Here is an 18083-nt window from a genome sequence, read left to right as displayed (position 1 = left end):
TGGACTGGACACTAAGGCAACTAGTATACCTGTTGATTATGCTCCCCAACTTCATTACTACCCCCTTCATTTCTTGCATGAGCAAGAAATGTTGGTGAACAACAACTAGACAGCCTCGTGATACACTTTTATTCCAACCTCGTTCTGAGCCATGCTGTTTTGTCTCTATACATATTCATCAAACCACTTTTTCTGCGTATCCACTGGATCTCGCAGTTCTCCAGGACTGGAGGAAATCAACAGAAGAAGAAGAATAAGTAGCTTAGAGAACATATAAAAGAAATGAAAATTGAAATTGCAGAAAGAAAGCTTATGTAAGATGGTTATTTTGTCCTCATCTTGTTTATTTTCTTTAACTTGTGTTTTCTTCTCCAACTGTTTTATATTTCTGTTCAGTCTTGGCTTGAGTTCATTAGTGCATTTCTTTTCAGCACTGCCCTTGTATAGTCTGAACATAGGTTAATTATATGTCATTCCCTATTTCCTCCTTTTGTCTTCTTCATTCCAATCATTCTATCCCTCGCCCGACTCCTCAATCTAATGACTATTCTCATTATTACATAATTACCCAGACTTTTTTTTATCACATTCACCTCCTTATTCCTCATTGGTTTGTCTTATGATGTGTGTTCTTACATTTTGATTTCAATCTTTCCATTTTCTTTATTTTGATTGGTTGTTTAATTCAAAATTTACATGTACTAAGTTAAGGTTCAAGAGTTGAGCTGAGCAAAGTAGCCCAGCAGTTTAATCAGTGCACAACCAGACTTCTACTGCTTCAGTTTATTTGCGTTTCTTCCCTTAATTTTGGTTGATGATTGATTGATGATTTCAGTTGCTGCTAATTAGAACTCTATTTTCTACCCCTGCCTCAACTTATAATTTGTACAACACTACACTATAGCATATATTAAAAACTCTACCCCAACTGGAGAACAGACAAGCCCCCCCCCCCCCGTGTTCATGACGAGGACATAATTAAGTCTGCAATTTTCGAGTGTAGGTCTACATTTTTTTTCTGACTCACCTGGTCCGCAAACCAAATGCCAAAGAAAAACATAGAAAACATGCCCTATATAATGGGAGAGGAGTTGATGATAAAACTAGAGGGGAATCATCGTTTTGGATATACTTTTTCCAAACGAATGGCTGGAAAGAATGGTTGCTGAAGGAGTGATGAACTTGGGTGAATATAATTCATTCAGGAGGGCACGTATCCTCAAACCAATAACGCGTGACAACTTAAAATCTCACTTCAGCACATAATATCGTCCTCTCCATTTCCACCCATCCCCTCAAATCTCTCTCTCTCTCATACACAAACAGTCACACACATCCACATAAACCCCATAACCAACCACAACCAGATAAAAATCTCTCATTTTCCTTTAATTTATTTTGTGGATTCATTATTTTTCAATAGTCCTAATTTGAGCATTCTTGGTTCATTCCAGATAATAAGTGTTATATATTATTATATTTCAATTGTATTTGACCCAAACTATAGATTTAAATTGCATCAAGACATTTAATCACATTTGAATAAAAAAATGACACATTTATTATTTTAATAAAATTCCCAAATAATTTTATTGATAATATTGTCTTAATTTCACATAAAAATCAGTTGGTTATTAGTACAATGTCCTTAACTGCATATAAATAAAACACATAAAAATGTGAATAAAATTTAACTGCCACAGATCAGTGCAAGGAAAGTGAGATTTATGGTGAAATATTCCACTGCTCCTATTCCATATAATCAAACTTTATCCCTACATACAGGAGTATACTATCATTTGGACCAGAGCATTGAGGTGATACTGAAAATATAATGTTTCATATGAGATAGTGAAAGAAACAATCATCCAGAACAATGAATTAATCAAATCACGTATTCCTATTGGTTCTTAAAACAATTACAACTACAGTTTCTTAATACATAAACCATTTGAGTCCAAGAACAGATAGCAGTCATAGCAATGATAGAAACAAATATAAAAAATATATAAATATCTATTGAAATGAATAATACAAATGAAATGAATAAATAAGTGAATAAACAATAATAATAATAATAACTTTAAGAATAACAATAATCATCACCACCATCATTATCATAACAGTAATGATGAAAATAACAATAATTATACCACCATTGAATATAATAGCAATAATAAAATGGCAAAAATTAATGATATCTAAAGATGACATTAGCAGCATTACAAAATATCACAATGACCAAATATTCATTCATCATTATACAGTTGGGAGTCAAAGTTTACATAGGCCTACTTAGGGAGATCGTACCTTTGCCTGAATGAAAAAAATCTACCACATGTTTAAAAAATATTGGTTCTATCAGAACAGACTTGGTATCCAATAAATTTTCCCGATTTGTGATTGTCAGAAGTTGAAATGTATATTCCGCCAAAATATTTTTAAACAGATGGAAGAGCTAAGTATGCACTTTCACATGATACCAAACATTGCTGGAGATGCAGTAGATTTGATGACTTTGTCGCAAGGTTTTTATATCATAATTTCCAGATATATGTCAGCTAATGCTTCTGCATAATAATCATCGTGTAAAGCTACTTTTCAAAGAAACGCCCATGTTTGTAAATACTTGTTGCATTCATCTGAATGTATTGTAAAAAAGAGCAATTCATTGATTTTTTTGTGAGGAAAGTGAACACAAATGTTAGTTCAGAATTTAGAAAAAATGAAAAACACTTTTGTTTGATAAATTCATCATGATACCAATGATACTCTTAAAGATGTTATTATAGTAATTTTGGTATGAACACTTTTTGAGAAATGCTTAGGTGTACATTAACCTTTTATTTTTTCAATATTTTTCAAAACGATTTTAACCTCTAACTTCAACTGCATGTATATAGAGATTTATATGTGATTAACCCAAGGGATACCAAATAACATTCCCCTGATATAATGACATCACTCTCCACATAGAATATATCATTTAGATATTTTCTGTATCTTTGTAGTCTAAAAGCATGTATTCCACTTTGTCAGTGTGTGCTGATTGAAACAGAAAATAATTAATTTTGACATATAAACTTGATAATCCATTCTATTTCATCAAAACACTATGGGATTAGATCATGGGTCTTCTACAGATACTCCAAGACATACCATACTAGATCACAACTGGCAATCATCTTTATTTATATAACCCAGGAGGAAAAACATTTGCCATGACTAGATCTTTGTACTTTCTCATGAATAATAATTTTTTTAAATAAATGTGCATTAAAATTGATAACAAAACAGATCACCAGCATTTAGCTATTTCATTAAATTGATATTCAATACAAAAATATATACGTTTCATGCTAATATTCTTTTTATCCAGAAATATGCTTTTATCAAGGTGGGTGCAGATATATTAACCTGATATAACAAAAATAAATTCTACTGCAGACTTACAATTATACAAGGATATACTATTATACCCACATGCTTCATTGACCAGGGGTCAGTTGCAGAAAGAGTTGCGTTTAAACGCAAGTCAAAAAATCAAACGCAAGTCCCAAATGCGCGCTGTTGATTGGTTGAAAATCAAGTTGCGCATGATTTTTAGAGTTGCGATGGATTGCAACTTTTTTCTGCAACGGGCCCCAGCAGCGGTATGACAAATCAGATTACTCTTAAATATATCCATGTTTTAAAATGCTATGTGAAAACTGACTATCACACACATGATCTTTTGTGGGTATTATTTTACATGCAGCTGACTACCGGAACTCTTGCTAAAATCATATTACATACTTTATGCATAGTGAGAGGAAAGAAGACGTATAATTTCCTATTTCACTATGGAAGCCATGAAGAAAACCGCAAAGTTGTAAAATCTCTCAAATACTACCATGATATATTTACATAGATTATATTTTTTGTTTATATGAAATAAATCATGAAAAGACAAGAATACCCTGTAATTAAAATGAAATAAGAAATATGTGTAAATATATTTATACCTATAATAATCATTTACATATACTTTACTCGTACCAATATACTAAAAAGTTAATTCTAAAACATTGATTTATGTTACTTTATAAGGTGTTAATTTTTGTTAGAATGAACAGCAGACAATGATGTTATAATACTAAGCAAGTTCCTTGGCAGATAGTGCATTAAGGCCTACTAACGAATTTTCAATTACTAACAACAGTCCATAAAAAATAATACATACGTTGAAATGCAAAGAATGGAGATGAGGATCATTCATTTTAAGCCCTATGTTAATCTAAACCATAATAAAAATGGCATGATACTCACACATTGGGAGAAAAAACTTTCATGACATGTGAGATAGTACATTATTTCACTGAGAACAAGAAAACAACAGTTTAATATAAAAATTACAATGAACACACATTTAAGGAAATCATATTACTGCAGTCTTTATAATAACAAATTTTCATCATACAAAATAATATATATATATATATAAATATATATATATTTAATTTTAAAAAGTACTGTTATATCTTGCAGGTACTATATCAAAGTAGACAAATTAAAACATTATTTTACTTGTACATGAAATTAAAGCTGTATCAATGACCCTGATAGTTACATGTTCAAGTAAAATTCGCACCAAGAAAGATTGAATAAACAAGCCAAGGTGATTCCTAATTAGTGTTTGATAATTCCAATGTGAGTATCTACTTGGATATCAACATAAAGCAGCAGAATGTTCCTAGTAATAATAATTCAATAGTAATTTGACTTAAACGGCATATAAGGTTAAAAATTTGCATACATTTTGCATATCTACATCATATTCTAAAGTCATAAACAAGATGTACACAAATAATCAACCAATTGAATATTGTATTTTTATAATATAAAACACATTATTTGATTTTCAATTCAATGAGGCAACATAAAAAAATAAAAAGCTATCTTCATGTAGTATAACCTGCAAAGCATTCTGGAAGATTTGAGCTGCTTCAGCCATGCGGTCAGCTAATCATCTCCTGAAGCATCTTGATGGTGATTTCCAATGACAAATTTGCTTTCGGCTTAGCGGGTATGAGGAGAGCAGTAGCTAAAACAATTATCAGTGAAAATCACTCACAAATTGCTACATGCTTCACAGGTACCATGGATTGATTAGAAGTAATTGTAGGCTTCCATAGCACTTCGTGACTTGTCTCTATTTCTTCCACGGTACGGTCGGAATTCCTCAGTCTCCTCCTAGTAAGAGAGATACATTGAAAGACTTCATTCAAAAATAATATCACTACAAGAACTTAATCATACTTTTAACAGAGCTCAGCTAATTCTCAATTGTATCAAAGGAGAGTGTTTACATTATGAGTCAAAAAATGAGAGGAAGTATCTTGACAGATCTAAATAGTGCATCTCTTTATGATATATCAGAAAGTAGGTCAAGCTCTGGTCTGTTCCAATGGCAACTACCCAAGAAGTTCCACTGTGACCTCTCACACTAATCTACAATTTACAGTCTCGAATCAAAGGTAATTTCAAGTGTCTAGAAAGTAATCATGGCAACACATCAATATTCTCTTCCAGGTATAGGGAAGACATCAACTGAAAGGCTGTTCATGGGGATCACCATGGTTGTTTGAAGAATGGATTTTTTTATACTTATCATTTTTTTCATTAAAAATAATTAGCTAGTGTAAATACCATTCAGGTTATCTATTTCTAAAGAAAATTAACTTACAGAGTATTGGTAGCTCTCCGTTCCATCAGCGACATACGGTCTCTCAAAGCCAGAATTGTTGTATTCAGGATAAAGATTTCTTGGTTGTACAGAGGCACGAGGTATGCCACCAGCCATAAAGTTACTAGCTGAAGGAAGCTCTCTTGGGTCAAATGCTGCTTCTGGTCGCTGATCAGCATGCTAAGTGGTAAAAGCAATATGGATAATGATAATCTCCATGAAGGCATGCATACAGACTTGACTTTGATAATTTTCAGTAATTCTGGGAGTTTCCGCTTCTGTTCACAGTACAAGACCATCATTACTGCCATCAGTATAATTGAAAAATTATTTAGAAGGACAATGAGGTACTGGTGTAGAAAATATTGTCTTTGTTCTTTAACAAAAAGAGTAACAGTCTGCAAAGGAATCAATTTCTTATGAATGAGATTGAGGGACAATGTAATGACACAAGAATTAGGATCATTGTACAACAAAAAATAAATGGAATTGAAATGCTCACCATATTCCACATGTTTCTAATGATGCCTGAGAATCTGCTATCAATGGTATCATCATCATCGTCGTCATCTACAGTATAAATTGGTCTAGCTGAAGGAGCAGAACCAGCAGCTGCACCGTAAGGTCTCCCTCTGGTGTTCTGGTAGTAGTAGAAGTTGTCCGAGGATTCGCTGGAGAATTCTACTGGGTCATTGCGAACAACAGCACGCGATGGCCCTGAGGTGGCAGATGGAGCTGCGACTGCAGGGGCATAACGGCGACCTCCGTAACCCCAGTTGTCCGCACCCTCCAAAAGCTCTCGCTTGCGTTGTCGTCGACGGCGAGCAGCAAAGAGAATCAGGCAGCAGAAGCAGAGGACAACAACAAGAAGAACAAAGCCAACAACTCCCAACACGATACCAACGATGACACCGGTAGACAGTCCAGGCGTTGATTCTATCTGACATGTGTCTCCTTCATACCCATCAAGACAACTAAAACAAAAATAAGAAAAACATTCCTTTAGATTTGTTGCATGGGCTTTCTATTGTTTGATGAGATTTAAAACTTAAAAACACAAACTGAAATTTTTTACATGGAAACTGAAAAAGTTTTTTTTAAGCGAGAACGAGACACGGTCCAAAAGTTACACAATCTGAGATATCCAAACACATCTACATTTATTTTGTTTGAAAGGACATAAAAAAGAGACTGTGCTCAACATTTCACCACATTCATTAAACTGATAACATTAGATAATTCTCTATTCTACAGACTAGACAAATCCCAAATGAGATATGAGGATTTTTTCATTACAAAACAAAGAGTCTGCATTTCTAAGAATAATGTATGCTAGAATAAACTCAATTTGATGCTTCTAGGTGATTTCCTTTCACACATCTCCTGCTCGAAGGCTTTGTACCCTGAGAAAGGTTCTCATCACATTGTGCAATCTCTAGCCTACCCTTAAAGAAAGTTTGACTTGCTTAGTAGTATTGGTTAGTAGTATTACTCCTGACAGCATGGCTTTAGAGTCATGGACTACACAAGTAGCTTCAAAAGTGCATTGTCAATCATAACAAAGAACCACAAGGTCTCTGCTGAAGTTAGTAAGTACTATCCAACTTACTTGCAGGAAGCTATTCCACTGTCATCTACTTCACATGTACTGTTGTTCTGACAATCCAATTCAACACAGGTAACTGAAAATAGAAAGAAGAAAAGGAAAGAAAAATATGTCACTGAAAGAGGCTTCTTTAAAAAAATGTTCATGCTTCATGTTATGTTGGTCCTCTAGACAATACATGATATACACACTCATTTCATATTCATTTTTCATAAGCTGATGAGCCTGAATGGTGTTTGGAGGGGATTCCCACAGTAATATTCTCTAATACATCCACAATGTTTTTTTAAACACAAACCATAAACATGACAAGACTCTTACACATCAGTCTATTTGCCTGTGTGAATTAGCTATAAATACATTCAACCACATGCCACATAATTACTCTAAAACATAAAGACTAATAGCTTTAGTAATAAGTCATAGAATTACATGAATAATATGTGATAACGACCGAAAATAAAAAAATACAATATCTTACCTGGATTTTCACAAAATGTGCCTGTGTACTCACTAGGACATCTATAAAGAGAAATTAAAAAAAATAATTGAATTATAAAATACACAAACAATCAGGATGATTGTCAAAAATTTCACAATGAAAAAAGTTGTAGGAAGTTCTTATCATCAGAACCTTGCCTTGTAACATTCATAAATAATGGTAACTTTTTTTGCCTTTTTTTTAGGTAGCTTTGTATACCCATTTAATGTAATTTTGAAACCCCCTGATAATTAATTTCAATCTTATTCTTATCCTATAGCATTACTCTATTACTTTATAAAATTACAAATCCACATATTCCACATTCCAAATCAATTAGATTGGAAGTTCATATTACATTATTTAATTAATAATTTGCAATCTTGCTCATAAACTTATGACAATATATTTCTCAAAGGCCACAAGATTTATACATCAATGTTTGAAAAAATTGTTAGTGAAACATCCTTTGATTGAATTTCCTCAATGTAATTTAGAGCTGTATAAACTCATAGAGAAACATCCACGGAACATCTAACTGATATGTATTGATTGATAACTTACTGGCAATACGGATCTCCTATCGTATCAACTAGGCATGTGCCTCCATTCAAGCATGTATAGTCATCACAGACTGAAATGATAAAAAGTTAGATTAAAATAATTTCAATCAAGTTGACAATTACTTCAAATTTAATAATATGAACAATGTATAGCTTGGTCAATGTTAATGAACCCTAATAAGGTAGATGTTGGTCATGGCATTTGCAACTGTACACAGATTAGTAATATTTAGGTTAACTCATTTTTATGGCTCTAAACACTTGATTAAATTTGGGGTAGCATTTTCAGTCATAATTTCAAAAGAATTTATACAGATGTACAGATCAAAATACCAAATCAAAGTAACTACATTTAAGCTATTGCAAGATTCTTTCATGTTTTCAAAAGTACCCTCCTCATGTTTCTCTTTTATATGAAATTTTCTAATATACACATTGTGGGTTATTAAATCCAGAAATCTTTGACAAGTGATATTATATTATTGTGATGATTCAAGAACTTCATTCATAAACTGGAAGCACATGGATATTGTACATAAACTCACCACTGTTCTGACAAACATCTCCACTGTAGCCTGGAGGGCATCTGAATAAACAAAAATAAATGAAACATAGATTATTGAAAGCATTACTCTTATGAAGCAACAGGGGAGTGTTTCATAGCCATTGTTTCATCCTACAATTTGTCAGATCTGAGAGATTTCTTTATTCTCATCAGCTAATAAGTATTGTTACTATGGTAACTCTCAGATAAAACAGGACCTGTCCGATAAAACACCTGACAAGTCCTTTCATGAAATGCTTCCCAGGTTCTCATCTGTGCAGGAGATCTGCATGAGCAATTTTATTTACATTGACTCAGTTTAATGAAAATGACAATCAAAAAGTCAGGTCAATAACATTTACATCTCTTGCTTTTTTGCATCCATGAAACTTTGTACATGTACAGACAGACTGCAATGAACTTGCATATTACCAAGAGCAATGGGATGCAAATCTACATTAATGCATAAATGCATGCCATTGAACATTAGCCTGACTAGATATTAATCAAGGAAAGGAGTGGGGGGTACATAACTTTTTATAATGAATTTGCTGTAAATGTATTGTAGTAAACAAAACGAAATTGTATAGGCCTTGAAAAAATATATTGCCCAAATTAGACCATATCACATGAGGCTTTTAACATAGCATGACCAGAATTAAATGAGGGCAATACATTATAAAAGTTATATCTTGGAAAACATATTAATAAAATATTCAAGGTAATGCATGCAAACTTTAGCCGTTGTAGGGCTTTTAAACACACACATATACATGTGCACTGGTCTTATAACGGAACTTCAATATTGTATGTTTGAATAGATTCTTTTCCTGCTTCACTTATACCCTAAATACCCATTCACATGTAATTCAAGAACATCAATATTGCTTCACCGATACTTATCTCCAATACTATTGGGCATCACTAATTGTATGTGCTATGAGTATGAATGTTAAGTGTGGAGTGCAATCATTGTTTTTTTTTTTACAGGTTCACATCATTCAACCATTAAAGATGATGAGTTCCATTGCTCACCTGCAGTATGGCATGTTGGCAGAGGTGTTATAGAGACATGTCCCTGCATCCCCACACACAGGAGTAGATGAATTGCATTCTAGAAACAAACACAATGGGATAAGATTTCTAAAACGTTAAGAAATGTTTCTTTTGTAATCAGCGTATACTATACAGGAAATGGTGAAGAAGTATCAAATTGTATGAAGTGAACTAGTGTATGGAGGATCAAATCATAAACAATAAGAACAATCCATGTATAAACATCAATAAGGTCAGAAGAACCAAGAGCTGTATATCCATGCCATGAGTAGATTATAATTCTCATTTTCTGGTCCCTAAATATGCAACAAACATACATAATAATAATATAGGGTATTTATATTGCGCACATATCCACCTAGTTAGGTGCTCAAGGCGCTCCTATATTACCCGTTTAACAAAGCTTCCCTTCCTACTCAACTACCATAACGTGCAAATAGATTCACAAACTGACACTTTTTTTACAGCGTAACTGTATGAACATTTTCCACTAACCTAGTCACACATACCAGACTCATGATTAGGTTTACTAGTGCAGGTCTTGTATGATACATTCACTCTTTATCTCTGTATCTTTGGGAAGGAAATTATGCTGAGCCATCTGTCGGATTAATCATGACACAAAAATGTTTGCATTAAGAACTCATTCAAGTCCTGCAAACAACCATTCAGTATAGTGTACTTACGCCCAAATAATAAGTCTTCTACATAGATGACATCGGATGCTCCAGTCCAGTTACTAGGTTGACCTTGGAATCCATTATCACTGGCAATCTGAGCCCTCATCATGGCCTCCATCATACTCGTACCATAGATATCAATGATGAAATCTACAATAATGCTTCCCGGGCTAAAACCAGTGATCATACAGTCAATGTACTCGTAAGCCACACTGACATTTACCCATGCTGTTATTTGGTCCGTGAACTGCGGTAGAGAAAATAAATGTGTACTGTTAGTGTCTACTGAGTATTAAGGGATACAGTATAATTGGCACATCTAGGGAAAGTAAAGGAAGACATGGTAATTTTCAAACCTTTCAATAAAACTGCATCAGCATCTCTTTTCAGATAAGAGCCTTAACAAAGTTAAAATGTACACAGCCTAATACATTTTTATATCTTTTTAGGGATAGGGTAGATAGTTGATGATCGATAGTATGCTTCATTACATTAAGCATCAATAACATGACTTTCAATGAAAATAAATTGTATATGATGCAGGCCATGGGCTTGGGTAGGTCGAGATTTATATATAGCTTATTTTCACACAGTGATTAATATACTAGTATTTTGAATATCACACAAGTGTTTGTGGAAATGTGGATGCTAAAACGATCTCAAATGGTATTCCAGCCTTTTGTAATCTACACTATTAGAAAAAAGAGTAGGCACAATGGCAATAGAAGAAAACAAATGTCATGTATTTCTTCCAATTACTTACCACTCCGCATGTGATGATAGTCTCATTGGTGTAGTCTTCTGTAGATGAATCTGATAAACTATTTCTGAATGTCACAGGTAGACCATTGACACGGTTGTAACGGAAACTTCCCGTCAATGTCACTTTATCTGCAGAATACAGCACACAAAATCATTTTCATTCATATAGTCAAATAAAATTGTGAATATAGAACATTATTTGAAACTAGAAAGCTAAGAGGCAAATGCCTTGTGTGTTTCATTTCCTTCTTTTTTTCCTTTCCTATTTTGTGTCATTTGTATTTTTATGATTACGTACTGTATGTATTATGTTTGACTTAGTCCACCACTATTTTAACATGTATTTGTATATTGCTGTGTGTATACATGTATTCTAATTTTGTGGAAATAAATGAAACAAATGAAACGTTGGCTATTTATTGGATGATTATACAAACAGATAACCCATGTTTTGTGGGATGAAAAATGTGATCTGTTTTAAAAGCAGCATTTGGTGGTATTGTAAAAGATGATTTAATGCTGAGTTTGGAAAGGAGAAATCAATTTTATTTTGACTGATGACAATTTTTTCTTTAATCAGGAATGATAAAAATTGTAAAAACATTATAACAATGTAACAATTGGATATGGTTTTTGGTTTCAACATGTCAGGTAGTCCCGAAAAGGACTGTTACATAATCACACAGATCACACTTTGAAGAACTGTTAATCTCATTGTTTCAAGAATTTGTATAGAAAATGCAGCTAAGGCTACACAGACCACAATGAATGTAAATACCAACATGAAATCAAATCATTTCATCTTATGAAGATGAAATGATCTTATCATCACATGAAGTGATAATAGAATGAGAGCACTTACACAAACACATTCCCATGAATCGTAGAGCGGTATCCGTGCAGTTGCATACAAAACCTGGATCTAATTCAACACAGAATTCATTTACTCCAGTACATGATGTTGGCAGAGCACACTCTTCCGTATCTGGAGAACAATATGAGAAGCATAAAGACAAAAATAAATTCATCAATATCATTACGTAAAATAAGTTCTGTTGGCGTATACCAGACTTGCCAATGAGAATATACCCTTAGAGCCACATTCTCAATTGTTAATGAAAGTAATCAATGATTATTATTTTTATTTTCCATCGCACCAAAGACTAGAATAAACTGCAAACTAGAATAAAGGTTCTACAACCTCTTTCTTCCTTAATACAAATGAGAACTGATGACCCAGAATACTGAGAGTTTCAAAATGTGGATGGGGTGTAGTGTAAACAAGGTATCTTACCATCAAAGAATAGAGATATAAGTTGAATGGTATTGCCGAACTCATCGGTCCAAACTCTAGGAGAGTCAGAGAAGCCATTGGTCATGATCTCTGTAGTGATATTGGTTACTTCTTCTGTGCTCTCCCCATACACAGTCAGAATAAAATTCACAACTGTTTCATCGAGTGATGAGCCTGGAGCAAAGCTGGTGACCTCGCATGTTGCCACTGGGTACGGTGTGCTTGTGTTAACCATTGTGTTGACCTCACTTAACAACTGTTATCAAATGAGAGGGAACAATTAAAAAGTGTAAAAGTCTTTGATAGGGATACAGTGTAAGTGAAAGGGATACCCAGGGTTGATGACATACATGTATCAAGAGCTATATCACAAGGTCTTTTATATCATCAGACAAGAATTACATTTGGTGTACATCTATTAGAACTGAATGAAGTCTTATTGGCATATTTATGGCATCAATGTCTCACATCCCATTTCAGATGTAGAGTTTACAATTTCATACAATACAGTTCAATATCATTTGAGCATACACTCAACCTGTCAAATTCTTCAAGCAAAAAAAAAACAAAAAAACACACAAATAAATCTCATATATACTGCTTTTCAATTAGGTTACTTGTGTAATTGAAGAGAAAAATAACTACACTTCTCATTGCTTTATCATTCAAGACTGATAAATATTTTGTATGTAAGTCTAATATAATTGGAATTGAAATAGATATATGCACTCTCAAGCCTTTTCCATTAACAATTTTCAGTGAATATCAGTGTACACAAGCTTTTAAAAGGCCCATATCCTTATAAAGCTCAGGTTTAACCAACACTTGGGTCTAAACTTGTTGTTTAAATATGGAGAGCCTAATGAGCCAAAAATCTCTAAAATAACTGGTTCATTTTTACTGCTCATCTCACACTTGCTGGGAATAGAAAATTAAAATTTAAATAGTTCTTTTGACCATTGAATTATGAGGAAAGAACACATTAAACATAAAATACATAATGCAAACATTTTTGGACCATAGAATAGGTTAAACTGGATATACAAATATGGACAAGGGTGGGTACGGTTTGGCATTGATAAAATAAGAATCTTACCGCAGAACAGACAATATTTGTCAAGTTCATGTATTCCTGTGATGTTGGGTCTGCTAAAGAATCTGTATAGGCTTTTACTTGGTTGTTAACAAGATTGATGGTGATGGATCCAGAGATGGTGGCATTAGCTGAGATAAAAACACAATAGTTTATTTAAAACAAGATGTTCATTGAACATTATCAAAGATAATCATAGTATTGTCTTATCTGCAAATAGTTATAAAACTTAGAAAATATCATATCATCACCTAAGCTGTAGCGGAGCTGCCGTAATAGGGCTTAAGCCCTCAATGAAATATTTTCAAATCAATATTCATTACCTCTCTTGATGGTTAAAATTTAAAAGAATATTACATCTTTTATTTCATTTGCCCTGACAATCAGTCAGCTATGAAGCAATTCCAGAAAGAATAATGCAATAGATAATATGGACAAAAAGACAAAACAATAACATAGTGAAGAATTTAATACTTACTCAGGCAATATTCATCCGTCCTCACAAAACCTGCAGCGCAAACACATTGGTAACCTCCAACTGTGTTGCTACACTCTTCATTGGCCATAGTACATGGGTTACTACCGTCGCATTCATCAATGTCTGTATAACAAAGTAATAAAGATATAATTATCAAAGATGCATAGTAAATTATACAAAGAAAATTCACTCATTATCTTCATATTGAGACAAATTTAAAGACAAAGAAAGATTTGGGACAACTGAAGAAAAAGTTTGATTGTATTGAGATAAAATACGATATATGTACCGGTATATAATAAAGGAAAAGTTGACTCCACGGTCAAGGATAACCAATAAGCCCCCTTGAAGTACAATGGACCTTCCATGGCCCCCACCCTCTCATAAAGAAAATAAATAATTATTGCCCTCATATTATATGACAAAAAATACTACAATTGAAGATTGTGGGATTTTCATTTTATCTAAAAAATAATAAAAATTTGAATGTTCAGTTGCCTTCATTGTCTGTTGAAAAACTAACCTTGACACGATGATGCTGGAGGTGAACCTGAGAACCCACTCTTACAAGTACATAGGTAGCTACCTTCTGTGTTATTACACATTGAATTACCTCCACAGTCATTGGCTGTTACACATTCATTAATGTCTGTAAGAGATTAGAAATACATTCAGTTAGCATAAGGATGATGTCTTCTTTCATGAAAAATTCATCTCAGGATTTTATAAAAATGTGTCGTAAGGATGCATAAAATGTAATGGTATTTTGCAAATTTTTTAAAGAATTTCATTTTCAAGAGCAACTTCACTTTTATTCAATTAAAAAAGAAAATTTTCACATAAAGTCTAATACAAACCATGTAAATCTGAGTGTTTTTTTTACAATGTTCTGTAACAACTCAAAAGTCTGTTATCGGCAAGTATGATGCTAGGATTAAAGATAAAAAGTTATAAACTAACCAAGACAAGGAGATGCAGGAGGACTACCCAAGTATCCGGTGTCACAAGAACAAATGTAGCTGCCTTCTGTGTTATTACACATTGAATTAGCTCCACAATCATTAGCCATCAGGCATTCATTAATATCTGTAGGGATAGATACAGAGTTTCAATATTGGGATAGAATTGAGTGTCTTTTTCAGTTGAAGATCTAACTTAAGATTTACTGTGATTGTAAATCTTGAATTCTCTTACTAAAAATCGTATATTTACATAAGCTGTAATGCAGTTACCAGATTACTCCATCAATTTTTTCCCCAAATCCCATTCCTATTTCATATGATAACATTGTTGGTCTCATGTCTATTCATTTCAATTGCCAGCATGTTCATTTCATCTAATCCCCATTTCATCTATTTGATAAAATATTGATGAATAACGAGCCCAAAATGGCAATCACATGGGTACTAGTCCCAGTGATAAGTCGAGAATGAACAGAAATTGGAACAAATAAAGTAAATCAAATGGGTTCGTCTGGTGGTGTTATTTTGGGAAAGAGACCAACTGATTATGCAGAATAGTTCAGTAACCCTTTATACCTGTACATGTTCGTTGATCTGAGCCAAGACTGTACCCATCTAAACATGAACAGGTGAAGTTTCCTGGTGTATTAGTACACACACCGCCAGAGTCATCACAATTATCTGTCATTTCCATGCACTCATCGATATCTGCAGGACAATAAGGGAATAGAAACAATGCACCATAAGCAAAAAATCTAATATGATTCGACCTTTACACATATAGATGTAAAACCCACCAGTCATGTGATAATAAAAAGAACTGATTAATTGAATAAGAATTGCCTGCATTGGTATTTTGTCATACACATATACTATGTACGGGGAAGGCGGGGTAAGTTGTGACAGTTTTTGCTTTTTGCATGTTAGAATTGATATGATTAATAATCTTGTCGGAATAAGTACCTTGCCTTGAAATTTAATTCTTCTGAAATATTTTCCACCTATATATAACTTTCTATTCCCACACTGAAAGTCATCGTGACCTTTGAAAAAAACGATGTCAAATGGCTCAACTTGCCCCATATATGGGGTAAGTTTGAGCCACCTTCTGGGGTAAGTTGAGCCACAAAAACTATGTACAAAATGTATGAGGGGAGAACCAGCATGTCAATTTTTTGTTTTTTTTCTTGCTAATTCTCTATAAATACTAACATCATTTAAAAGGAAAAGAGCAGTCATGTAAATTTGCTCCTTTCAGCCAGCATTTCAATCGATTTTTATGGTTTGTTTGTTTTTTAAGATACATTACCATAGGAATTACCATGGCTCAACTTGCCCCATGCTGTTTGGCTCAACTTACCCCAGTCCGAACTTAGTGCGATAATTTTGTATCCACACATTTATTATGCATCCATCATATACTAGAATGAAGATCCATACCTGGACTAATAATGTTGTTATCACGTCTTTTTGTATTTAAAGACATGTGTGTTTATAAAGCACTTATCTACTTCACACTCTTTTTTACTTTTTTGGCTGAAATTCATATTTTCCCTCTAAAAAACTACTTTTTGTTTCAAAGTTGAAAACAATGTGGTGGGGTTAGGGGTTATGCTATGGGTCATCAATACATGACACCACCACAATGTCTGACTCATTCATTATTGGCCTGGGGCTGGTGGCTCAACTTGCCCCTATGCTCAACTTACCCCGCCTTCCCCTACTATGTACGGTGACCAAATGAAGACATTGAAGACTAAGTTTACTCATTCGCTCAATGTGAAATAATCTAAATTTAAGCCCCCCCCCCTCTCCCCCCCGCAAAAAAAAGTGAAAGCTGATTTCCATTTGTGAAGTAAATATATGAGAATGGTAAATGACAGATACAATCATCTTCTTATCTGAGAGCTCCAAACATTGCCAGTGTAAAACATAATTGAGCACTATCTACTTTCTACAACCGTGTATAGCAATCAATCTACCTGTGCACGTTCTTTCATCTGCTTCAAGCATATAGCCGTCTATACAGGAACAGTTGTAGCTACCCGGTGTGTTGGTACAAGTACCAAGAGAACTGTCACAGTTGTCTGTCATGTCTGTACACTCATCCGTATCTGAGGAATGAATATAAGAATATATATATATAGCCATTAAGTGACCATAATATGCTTTTCTATCATGTGAACAAAGTCCCGCTCCACCCCCCGCAATAGTTACAAAGGAGTGAGAACATGCAACACCAGCACATGTAAGTGAAAGGGGTCAGAGATAATTTAATAAAAAGTTTAAATAAGAAAGACTGAAAAAAACTCAAAAGAAAGAGAAATGGAAAAAGATTGAGAGAATAGAACGCAAGAGAAAGAAAATGAGAGAGAGAGGGGGGGGGTAGGGATTGTGAAAGAGAGAGAGAGATTGAGAGTGAAAGAGAGTACACAAGAGATAAATAGAAATGAGCAATGGAGAAACCTTGAAAATCAAGTGTTTATTACCTTGGCAATGGGTGTCATTGAAGTTATCAAACCCTCTTGGGCAGGTACAGTTAACGAGAGAAGAAGCATTGATACACATACCACCTCCAGTACAAGGATCTACAGCTGGATCGCAATCCATTCCAGGGGCAACTAGAGCAAAAATTACAATAATGTGCAAAAGTGAGGTAAATGTCTTCACTCTTACAAATCTTCCATATAGCATACATTAATGGTGAATTTTCAAAAGAAAATAGTATTCAATCAATATCAAACCAATTGCAGTTCAGCTATTTTCTCGTTCTTAAGAATGCCAATTGGATTTAATTTTAGAAAAAGTAGCAAAATACATTTTCTCAAAAGCAGGGTTC

General features: G+C 33.8%; 1 protein-coding gene across 4 annotated transcripts in view; it reads right to left on the bottom strand.

The window, feature by feature from the left end:
- Positions 1-2684: 2684 nt before the first annotated feature.
- The window catches only part of LOC121427884, an 82206-nt gene continuing 66807 nt past the window's right edge, over positions 2685-18083 (bottom strand). For 2 of the 4 annotated variants that reach the window (XM_041624460.1, XM_041624467.1), the window contains 19 exons: positions 17734-17865; positions 17227-17358; positions 15821-15952; positions 15243-15368; positions 14806-14931; positions 14283-14405; positions 13808-13935; positions 12712-12967; positions 12280-12402; positions 11419-11546; positions 10662-10902; positions 9955-10033; positions 8921-8961; positions 8377-8446; positions 7813-7853; positions 7335-7407; positions 6228-6699; positions 5726-5905; positions 2685-5232 (listed from right to left, as the gene is read on the bottom strand). In XM_041624460.1, the coding sequence (XP_041480394.1) occupies positions 5149-5232; positions 5726-5905; positions 6228-6699; positions 7335-7407; positions 7813-7853; positions 8377-8446; positions 8921-8961; positions 9955-10033; positions 10662-10902; positions 11419-11546; positions 12280-12402; positions 12712-12967; positions 13808-13935; positions 14283-14405; positions 14806-14931; positions 15243-15368; positions 15821-15952; positions 17227-17358; positions 17734-17865 (2687 nt within the window). In that variant the 3' untranslated portion in view covers positions 2685-5148. The remainder of the gene's footprint in view (positions 5233-5725; positions 5906-6227; positions 6700-7334; positions 7408-7812; positions 7854-8376; positions 8447-8920; positions 8962-9954; positions 10034-10661; positions 10903-11418; positions 11547-12279; positions 12403-12711; positions 12968-13807; positions 13936-14282; positions 14406-14805; positions 14932-15242; positions 15369-15820; positions 15953-17226; positions 17359-17733; positions 17866-18083) is intronic. The other 2 variants (XM_041624475.1, XM_041624483.1) reach the window with 2 other exon arrangements.

Source organism: Lytechinus variegatus, chromosome 1 (genome assembly GCF_018143015.1).
Source record: "Lytechinus variegatus isolate NC3 chromosome 1, Lvar_3.0, whole genome shotgun sequence".
Lineage (NCBI taxonomy): Eukaryota > Metazoa > Echinodermata > Echinoidea > Temnopleuroida > Toxopneustidae > Lytechinus > Lytechinus variegatus.
Note: the sequence above shows the minus strand (reverse complement) of the source record. Positions and strands in the feature narration are given on the sequence as shown.